The 10,867-nt window shown below is 38.0% G+C and overlaps 1 protein-coding gene across 1 annotated transcript; it reads right to left on the bottom strand.

The window, feature by feature from the left end:
* Positions 1-868: 868 nt before the first annotated feature.
* On the bottom strand, positions 869-4,998 carry LOC128234888 (ETS-related transcription factor Elf-1-like). The gene is made up of 4 exons (XM_052949496.1): positions 4,454-4,998; positions 2,448-2,870; positions 2,161-2,229; positions 869-1,964 (listed from the first exon to the last, which is right to left on the bottom strand). The coding sequence occupies exons 2-4, from the start codon at positions 2,866-2,868 to the stop codon at positions 1,327-1,329; spliced, it is 1,128 nt and encodes a 375-aa protein (XP_052805456.1). The 5' UTR covers positions 2,869-2,870; positions 4,454-4,998; the 3' UTR covers positions 869-1,326.
* Positions 4,999-10,867: the final 5,869 nt, after the last annotated feature.

The following is a 10,867-nucleotide window of genomic DNA, read 5'->3' as shown; positions in this document are numbered from 1 at the left end:
TGAGGTATATAACGAAAGTTTGACCTCCAGGTTTCGTATGAGGTATATAACGACAGTTTGACCTCCAGTTTTCGTATAAGGTATATAACGACAGTTTGACCTCCAGTTTTCGTATAAGGTATATAACGACAGTTTGACCTCCAGTTTTCGTATACGGTATATAACGACAGTTTGACCTCCAGTTTTCGTATAAGGTATATAACGACAGTTTGACCTCCAGTTTTCGTATGAGGTATATAATGACAGTTTGACCTCCAGTTTTTGTATGAGGTATATAACGACAGTTTGACCTCCAGTTTTCGTATAAGGTATATAATGACAGTTTGACCTCCAGTTTTCGTATAAGGTATATAATGACAGTTTGACCTCCAGTTTTCGTATAAGGTATATAACGACAGTTTGACCTCCAGTTTTCGTATAAGGTATATAATGACTGTTTGACCTCCAGTTTTCGTATGAGGTATATAACGACTGTTTGACCTCCAGTTTTCGTATAAGGTATATAACGAAAGTTTGACAGTCAGTTCACATGTAAGCTTACATAAGCTTGACAGCAAAATCTAGCAATTGATGTTAATAACTTTATTTAGTATGGACTTGATACATTGGTTCAAGCTTGATTGCTTATGGTGACTTTTCGTCCATTTTTAGACTTCTTGTCAGTTTGTCTGCGTGATTGAAACGAATTGTCTAAAATATTTTCGGTGGCGCTTAATCGTGACGGTGCAAACTTAAAGGCATTTTTGTTAAACACTGTTTCAGGGTTTGGTCACGTTCAGCGACCGGAGATCGCAACAAAAAATAATAATTTCATGAGTTAAACGAAAACAAATGCATAGAAAAAGAAAGAACATTGTTATGTATCCATTTATTTTTCACATTTATAACTATAAACACATTGTTCAAAATGCGTTATAATGATTCGACCATATACATTGCATGGAAAAACACATTAAACAACAATTACAATAGCATGATGCTTGAGCACTAAAACATTTCAGATTGTGTTTTCAAACCAAATCATACTTGCAATTAGATTTACATGTATCATAAAACATATCGCATATTGATATGCAGTGGTGATTGATAGTTTTATTTACTTCATGCAAAAAGGAAACATGCCTAAAAGTGACTTTTTACAGTACTTTTTTACATTTCTCTTAATCTACTGGCGCCGATCCCATCTACTGGCACCAATCCCATATACTGTCCCTCATGTATATTGTTTCATATGAAACGACATGAATATGAACATAGTATTAAAGTATGAAACAGTTTTATGTGTCCTCGCTTTGTTTTGCGACGCATTAGAAACAAGGAGCTTTGTTATTGGAATGTGTACATTTGTCTTGTCTCCGGCACGTCGATAAAGTAGTTGTTGTAATTCTCATAATACGGAACCCATCCCATTGTATTTCCATTTTGAGCCTCGTAATGGCAATCGTTTGGTGGATAAATAACGTCTGATGTTGATGTGAATTTTGGTTCGTATGAATTGTATTTGCTATCAAAGATGGTATTAGGTTGAGTTTGGACCATGGCTGTATACAGGTGTTTGTCCGAAGGTGTGGATTTGCCCCCAGACCGGCTGCGGGGCTTGTGGCACTGTTTAGATGAGCTTGGTGGATGCTGAATCACGTCAACTTTTGAGATCACGGCGTTCCCCGCGAGACTTGACAGAGATCTGCTGGAACGCACTATGGCACGAAAGTCAAAGCGATACGTATATCGTTTTCCCTGAACTTTTGTCAAAATATTCTTGTCATAGTAATATCTCAGCGCCCTACTGAGTTTATCATAATTCATGTTTGGTTTGTTTTTACGGAGGCCCCATTTATTGGCGACTTGGTCGGGATCGGTGATGCGGAACTCCCCGAGAGGCCCTTCCCAGCGAGCGCATCCACTTCCAGCGTCCGTAGTGAGTAACTCAAGGATAAACTGCCACAGCTGAATCTGACCACTCCCTGAAAAAGAGTCAAATATGATTGAAAAGGAATTGTTACCCATAATTGTTGTACGGTAAAAATCTATTTCATGTGTATTTCACATGTCCGAAGCAAGAAATGGCCACGATTATCATATTACAAAGTAGTCTTTCCGAAACTATACTTAACTATGGCAGAAAAAAACAGTTATGGTTGTGGAGAATATTTACGTTACCTGAGAGCAGCGCTGCCGCGTCCTGCATCAAACGTTCATACTCCTTCGTCTTTTTCCCCTGTGATGAACCTATAATAATGAAGCTAACGTTAAAGTGATTTCCGAAAAAAACAAAACAAAAAAGGAGTAACTATGTTACCATTCTTTTATCGCAAGGATTAAACTTTATTTATACGAGTGGGCGACGTCTTGACACTGAACCCTGGCGAAATATGCTGCTGTGTGTTTTCACTAGTGTGGATAGTTAAACTTAAACGATTCAAATTAAATAATCTAAATGTGTGTACCATTTGAGCTCGTGTTTTCAATTTTATCTCCAGTGTCCACCGTTTGTATGCATTCCATAATGTCGTCAAGAATTGCCGAATTCTGATATCCTTCATATTCAGAGATATCACTGACAGCGGGCGAATTGGGTCGAATGTTTTCTTCTCGACGAAGTTCGGGCGACATTCGAACTGTTGTCTGTGTTTCTGGCTTGTTCTTATCGTCAGATTTTTTGTTTTGGTTGGCAAAAAGGTAGAGTGATGATTCAAGCTCATTAAGATCATCTTGGTCGTCAGGGACTATTTGTTCGGAAATTTCCGTCGGACAACATACTTTCTCGTATGTCTCCGCCGCTGTTCGTAAATAGTCGACTGAAGACGATGTGAAATCGGCAAGATACGAACATTGCCGATCAAATCCAAATTCGTCTGTGAACATCATGACTGAAAAAAAAGAACATTGAGTATTTAAAAAAATACATTCATGACTGGTTAGAATATTAATTGCGAATCATGGAACAGAATATATAAACATTCCAGGCAAGGTAAAGAATACTTTGATTAAATAATAATAAAAAACCATGAAACCGCAAAGCTGATCAAATGGCATATTGAATTGCAGAGTGCACAAAGTGTGTAGGTAACCGCGATATGGTTATTGCGGTCAGATGTACTTTACAACAGTTATTTATTAATATTTACAACTTCTCTAAAAGGAATTTTGTCTGAACTTCTTGAAACAATCTGACAAATAATCCCTGGTAACGTAAACTAGTATTTAAAACTGACTAAAAGAAGGAATAATTCAGAACCAGTTTGTATTTCACAAATTAAATTAAATCACTTGCTTTATTGGATCTAAACTTAAATACAATATATGTGTAATTTAATTGTAAGGATGGTTGATTTCTAATGCAAACGGCTTAACAATGATTGGTCTAACTCTGTGGCCACAAATACATAATTGTGTTACTATTTTATGGTGAAAATAGAAACTTTATCTACATTCTGAACATTTTTATGTTCAAATAGAACAGTTCGTGTTTAAAGGTTCAAAACAGGAGTGGAAAAATAGGCGTTTGTCTGCCACTGAATAAACCGCGAGCCCGCAAACTCATCAATTAAAATATCTGTCCATTTTTTTTCAATTTTCCAATAATAATAATAATAATAATAATAATAATAATAATAATAATAATAATAATAATAATAATAATAGCAATAATTATAATAATAATAATAATGATGATGATGATGATGATGATGATGATGATGATGATGATGATGATAATAATAATAATAATAATAATAATAATAATAATAATAATAATAATAATAATAAAGTACCAAAAACAGTTGCAATTGTCACTTTAGTATGTTTTATTTTATTTTAAAAGGAGCCTGTTTTATGCTCGTTATACAATTATTTCTGATAAACATGGATTGATTCTCTCTTTTTACATATTTGAACGGCAAATTTAAGGTGACAATCTAACTCAAAATCAATGCATACACATGTATAACAAACATTAATTTTGAGTGTTAAACCTTCAACTACTTACTAAAAAATATTAAATAAATGGTGTGTGCTTAAAGATTTACTGTTATAGTCTCATAAGGTAGAAATACCGTGTTGTTTGCACCTTTCTTTCGAATTAAACTCGGTATACAATTGTATTGATTGTGGAAAATCTTATTTGGGAGTAAGAGTGCATCTTTAAGTATTATTTAAAGACGTTTTCTATGTAATTAATACATTTCTTTACACGGGGTCTAGCATTATTACATCACAATAAAAATGACTACTATAAAATAAAAAATATATAGAAACTATACACTGGAATATATTATAGAAAATGCATCAACCAAAGACGGGAATTTCATACTGATTTGTTCATATGGTTCCCTTTGTGTTTGCTGAATAGAATCTTTGCTTAAGTGATATATAAACACTGTTGGTGAAGCATCAAGGAGTTTATGAGCAGCCATTTGAATGCTTTTAAAAACATAATATTGTTGAATTATACCTTCTTGCAAGATGTGCTATTTCTTCTGCAACCTTCTCAAAGTCTTAGTGGTGGTGTAGTTGTCGTCTGTAACAACACTGTCGTCTGTCTTGTAATTGTCGTCTGCCACGTAGCCTTCGCAGATGGACGGGTGTTGACCACGCATAAACAGCGAATATTCCAAACAGGCGTTTCCCATTCAAACTGTTTCCAAATTTTACAAAATAATAGTTTTATCTTACCAAAGTACTATAATATCTAATGAACTAATTATGTTCTATTGAACTGAATTGCAAATCTATTATCAGAACTTGCACAATAAGCAGATTTCATTTAGAACAAATTCCGTCCACTCTCTATGATGTCTTTGGTAATATGCGCTAAGTTCACATCAGTTTCGACAATATATTCCCATTTTACGGGAGAGTACCCCTCACTCTTTCAGTGACTAATTCGCACCAATGTTGACAAACAGTTAACCTTTATAACCAAACGTAGTTGTGAGAGGTTTAAGCCCGTCTCAACAAGGAAAGAATCACCAAGTTTGCGTTACAAACGGGCACCAATCAGTTAAGTGGTTTTATGAATGAATCGTTGTACGCCAAATACAACCAATTGTAAATATACTCAGTGACTCTTTATCATAAAATCCCCACATACTACAAGTTAAAGGTGAATTCACAGTGCAAATAAAACGGGTCGTAAATTGTACGATACTACATGTGTTTATGCATGTCTTATTTATCAATTCTGGTTTATCATGCGTCTCATGCCAACAGAATTCAATTGACGTCAACCATAAAATAACTTAAATGTTTCGGTTATTATCTTCAAATTTTCTTTAGTGGCCACGCGATTGTCATTACGTTAAGGTCATTTGACATCTGCGAAATTAAAACAGGTGTTCGCCTCAGTATGATTTTATATGGAATTCCCCACATAATAAGGCAAACATAATGGTTGATACCACGCCCAAATGTATACGGGTGAAATGAAGACGGACAAATAAAGAACCAACCCCAGATCCTTGAACTCTGCGATATACTAGTAGGCTATCAGGCTATCTATCATTTGTTCTCTAGATACTCAAGTTTGAAATCAAGCCCATAAAATTTCGGACCAGTATTCAGTTAACTTTGGTATAACTTATTTGTCAAACTCGATACTTAAAAACTGAGCCCGTATTAATTATCATTTAGTGATGATTCATTAAAAACGTTGCTGTTTTTGTTTGTATCAAGAGAATGAAAACTTTCCAAAGTATGTGCACTATTTCGGTAATTCTGCTCACGCCATACTCGCGCTATATTTCAACTGGAGACCCGAATGCATGGACACACTGTCATAAATAGCTGAAATTCATTGCCACTGATGCAGACATTGCCACTGATTACCGCATTCTTATTTTATAAAACTGCTATATATGCAAGCAACTCATAGAGGCCCCTTAAACATAAAGATAATGCGTATTATTAAAATATACACCTCGGAACGAATCAGAGTGATTTAACCCGTAGAATAAATATGCAACATAATGATTAGTTTGATTTACGACTACACAAATAAATCATGAATATAACATTTGTTAAACAAAACCGTACAGCTTACGTTGTCGTGCAGTTTAAAGACAGATTGAACTGAAATAAGTACCCAACTTGGATAGTTTTTCCTCATTTCATGCTGACTTGCAAATATGAGTACTAAATCAACTTCATACAAAGTGACATTACAATCGCATTCGAATCAATGTGTCGTTAATTTCTTCACATTGTAACAATCGTGGACGATAATGTTGACCCCCAGCTTGCAAAGAATTGTCACTCTATCAAACAAGAAAATACTTCATAGTAGAAATAATCGCTGTGTGATTTTTCCCTGCAAAGACAATGTGGAGTGTTATACAAGGCGAACCGGTTAAACCTTTAAGGTTTCCAATATCAAACGAAAGGTGTCGAATTATTTTGAATGTTAACCTGGAGTTAATGAGTACGCACAGCTCTGTGTTTCAATACGAACACGGCAGACAATAAACAAAGGCGTAAGTGTTCATGTCCAAAACATTGAGTTACCTGTCTGTGCTTTATTACTTAATAAATACCTAACACATTTTTCCACTGTTTAATAACAATAACGATACAATGCAAAATTGATCAAAAAAATATATAACAGTCCAAGAAAGAAACTGATAAAATCTTTACTGCATTTTAATGTGTCTGTAATAAATGATCCTTGAATTAAATTATTTCTTCACACAAGTCAATATTTATCAAAAGGTTTGCCTACGATTTTATTATTATATGGGATAACTGATGAACAACTAATGCAGTATATGAATTATTTTCTTTGCCCTTGGATTATATAAAGTATATGGTGTATTTGTCAAAAAGTCTTTATATGATACATTTTTTATGAAAAGGGTAATTCCTTTTGCAAATTACTGGAGGACGACTTTCATGCGGTCTTACATAGCGTATTTTTACAACGTCGTTGAAAACTTAAAAGAGTCCTATACCAGTTGTTGAGCTTTCCACGATTTAACTTAAACTAATCGGTAAAATTTGTTGACCAGTAGTTCTTTTTAACACGTTTAAAATGGTTCAAATGAACCACTCCCGATGTGTTAAACATCAATAATGTTTGTGTAAGTCCTGTGTAAGTCTTGTGTAAGTCATGATCCATGGGTTTCTGTTACTTTTGATGTTGACAGATCTTTGAAAAGTTGGATTATAGCGGTAATAGTTGAGAACACAAAAAATAATGGTTAGATTATTTTTTTACTGACACCAACATTGGTCTTAATTCTTGGCATAATGCAGTTCCAGAAAGTTTTCGGATTTCAGTCAGTAATCACAAGTGCCGTGTGATTTGAGTCAGTAGTGCCATGTGCTTTCATTCAGTAGTTTCGTGTGATTTCATTCAGTAGTGCCGTGTGATTTCATTCAGTAGTGCCGTGTGATTTCATTCAGTAGTTCCGTGTGATTTCATTCAGTAGTTCCATGTGATTTCAGTCAATAGTCACTCTGCCGTGTGATTTCAGTACGTAGTGCCGTGTGATTTCATTCAGTAGTGCAGTCTGATTTCAGTCAGTTGTGACGTGTGATTTCATTCAGTAGTGCTGTCTGATTTCAGTACGTAGTGCCGTGTGATTTCATTCAGTAGTGCCGTCTGATTTCAGTCAGTAGTGCCGTGTGATTTCATTCAGAAGTGCCGTCTAATTTCAGTCAGTAGTATCGTCTAATTTCAGTCAGTAGGGTCGTGCAATTTCAGTAAGTAATCCCGTGTGATTTTCTTCATCCATGTTGTTCATGTCTCCTGGTGGCTTTATTCTTCTAAGATGTGTGGGTTGTGACAGCACTAATGATTTTGTCTCCTGGTGGTTGTGTACTTCTCAGATGTTTGGGTCGTAATGGTGGTTGTGTACTTCTCAGATGGTCGTGTCTGCTGCTGGCTTTGTACTTCTCAGATGTGTGGGCTGTAATGGCACTGATGTTTTTGTCTCCTGGTGGCTTTGTACTTCTCAGATGTTTGGGTCGTAATGGCACTGATGGTCGTGTCTGCTGGTGGCTTTGTACTTCTCAGATGTATTGGTTGTGATGTCACTGATGATCTTGTCTCCTGGTGACTTTGTATTCTCTGATGTTTGGGTCGTGATGGCACTGATGATCTTGTCTCCTGGTGACTTTGTACTTCTTAAATGTGTTGGTTGTGATGGCACTGATGATCTTGTCTCCTGGTGACTTTGTACTTCTTAGATGTGTTGGTTGTGATGGCACTGATGATCTTGCCTCCTGGTAGCTTTGTACTTCTCTGATGTGTGGGTCGTGATGGCACTGATGATCTTGCCTCCTGGTAGCTTTGTACTTCTCTGATGTGTGGGTCGCGATGGCACTGATGATCTTGTCTCCTGGTGGCTTTGTACTTCTCTGATGTGTAGGTCGTAATGGCACTGATGATCTTGCCTCCTGGTAGCTTTGTACTTCTCAGATGTGTGGGTTGTGATGGCACTGATGTTCTTGTCTCCTGGTAGCTTTGTACTTCTCAGATGTGTAGGTCGTGATGGCACTGATGATCTTGCCTCCTGGTAGCTTTGTACTTCTCTGATGTGTGGGTCGTGATGGCACTGATGTTCTTGTCTCCTGGTAGCTTTGTACTTCTCTGATGTGTAGGTCGTGATGGCACTGATGATCTTGCCTCCTGGTAGCTTTGTACATCTCTGATGTGTAGGTCGTAATGGCACTGATGATCTTGCCTCCTCGTAGCTTTGTACTTCTCTGATGTGTGGGTCGTGATGGCACTGATGTTCTTGTCTCCTGGTAGCTTTGTACTTCTCAGATGTGTGGGTTGTGATGGCACTGATGTTCTTGTCTCCTGGTAGCTTTGTACTTCTCAGATGTGTAGGTCGTGATGGCACTGATGATCTTGCCTCCTGGTAGCTTTGTACTTCTCTGATGTGTAGGTCGTAATGGCACTGATGATCTTGCCTCCTGGTAGCTTTGTACTTCTCTGATGTGTGGGTCGTGATGGCACTGATGTTCTTGTCTCCTGGTGGCTTTGTACTTCTCAGATGTGTGGGTTGTGATGGCACTGATGTTCTTGTCTCCTGGTAGCTTTGTACTTCTCAGATGTGTAGGTCGTGATGGCACTGATGATCTTGCCTCCTGGTAGCTTTGTACTTCTCTGATGTGTGGGTCGTGATGGCACTGATGTTCTTGCCTCCTGGTAGCTTTGTACTTCTCTGATGTGTAGGTCGTGATGGCACTGATGATCTTGCCTCCTGGTAGCTTTGTACTTCTCTGATGTGTAGGTCGTAATGGCACTGATGATCTTGCCTCCTGGTAGCTTTGTACTTCTCAGATGTGTGGGTTGTGATGGCACTGATGTTCTTGTCTCCTGGTAGCTTTGTACTTCTCAGATATGTAGGTTGTGATGGCACTGATGATCTTGCCTCCTGGTAGCTTTGTACTTCTCAGATGTGTGGGTTGTGATGGCACTGATGATTTTGTCTCATGGTGGCTTTGTGCTTCTCTGATGTGTGGGTCGTAATGGGACTGATGATCTTGTCTCCTGGTGGCTTTGTACTTCTCTGATGTGCAGGTCGTAATGTCACTGATGATCTTGTTTCCTGGTGGCTTTGTACTTATCTGATGTGTAGGTTGTGATTGCACTGATGGTCTTGTATCCTGGTGGCTTTGTACTTTTCAGATGTGTAGGTTGTGATGGCACTGGTGGTCTTGTCTGCTGGTGGCTTTGTACTTCTCAGATGTATGGGTTGTGATTGCACTGATGGTCTTGTCTCCTGGTGGCTTTGTACTTCTCAGATTTCTGAGTTGTGATGGCAGTGATGTTCTTGTCTCTTGGTTGCTTTGTACTTCTCAGATGTGTGGGTTGTGATGGCACTGATGTTCTTGTCTCCTGGTGGCTGTGTACTTCTCACATGTGTGGGTTGTGATGGCACTGATGATCTTGTCTGCTGGTTGCTTTGTACTTTTCAGATGTGTGGTGTGTGATGGCACTGGTGTTCTTGCCTCCTGGTGGCTTTGTACTTCTCAGATGTGTGGTGTGTGATGGCACTGATGTTCTTGCCTCCTGGTGGCTTTGTACTTCTCAGATGTGTGGTGTGTGATGGCACTGATGATCTTGTCTCCTGGTGACTTTGTACTACTCAAATGTGTGGGTTGTGATGGTACTAATGTTCTTGTCTCCTGGTGGCTTTGTACTTCTCTGATGTTTGGGTCGTGATGGCACTGATGTTCTTGTCTCCTGGTGGCTTTGTACTTTTCAGATGTGTGGTGTGCAATGGCACTGATGTTCATGTCTCCTGGTGGCTTTGTACTTCTCACATGTGTGGGAAGTGATGGCACTGATGATCTTGTCTCCTGGTGGCTTTGTACTTCTCAGATGTGTGGGTTGTGATGGCACTGATGATCTTGTCTCCTGGTTGCTTTGTACTTCTCAGATGTGTGGGTTGTGATGGCACTGATGACCTTGTCTTTTGGTGGCTTTGTACTTCTCTGATGTGTTTTTCGTAATGGCACTGATGATATTGTTTCCTGGTGACTTTGTACTTCACTGATGTGTTTTTCGTGATAGCACTGATGATCTTGTCTCCTGGTGGCTTTGTACTTCTCTGATGTTTGGGTCGTGATGGTACTGATGTTCTTGTCTCCTGGTGGCTTATTTCATTACTATCCCTTCATTGGTTATCTAGACCAACAGCTAGAAGTACAATGACATAATATCAACATAATATTTCATTACACACAAAGATAGCAATAATCTTATTAAGTTTTAACATGAAAACATTAGAAATGTAAAATGACGGTAAAGTTGGAAGGTAGTTGGTAGTTGGTAGTTGGGGATTCGAATAATCAACTACTTACCAGTTGCCAGTTGGAGATTCGAATATTCAACTACCTGCTAGTTGCCATTTGGGGA

The sequence above is a fragment of the Mya arenaria genome, chromosome 5, assembly GCF_026914265.1.
Source record: "Mya arenaria isolate MELC-2E11 chromosome 5, ASM2691426v1".
Taxonomy (NCBI): Eukaryota; Metazoa; Mollusca; class Bivalvia; order Myida; family Myidae; genus Mya; species Mya arenaria.
Note: the sequence above shows the minus strand (reverse complement) of the source record. Positions and strands in the feature narration are given on the sequence as shown.

Coding starts and splice junctions, on each gene's coding strand:
- LOC128234888 (XM_052949496.1), bottom strand. CDS start 2,868: ATGATGTTCACAGACGAATTTGGATTTGATCGGCAATGTTCGTATCTT. Junction 2,230..2,447: donor TGAAAACACGAGCTCAAATG/GTACACACATTT, acceptor TCATTATTATAG/GTTCATCACAGGGGAAAAAG. Junction 1,965..2,160: donor CGCGGCAGCGCTGCTCTCAG/GTAACGTAAATA, acceptor ACTCTTTTTCAG/GGAGTGGTCAGATTCAGCTG.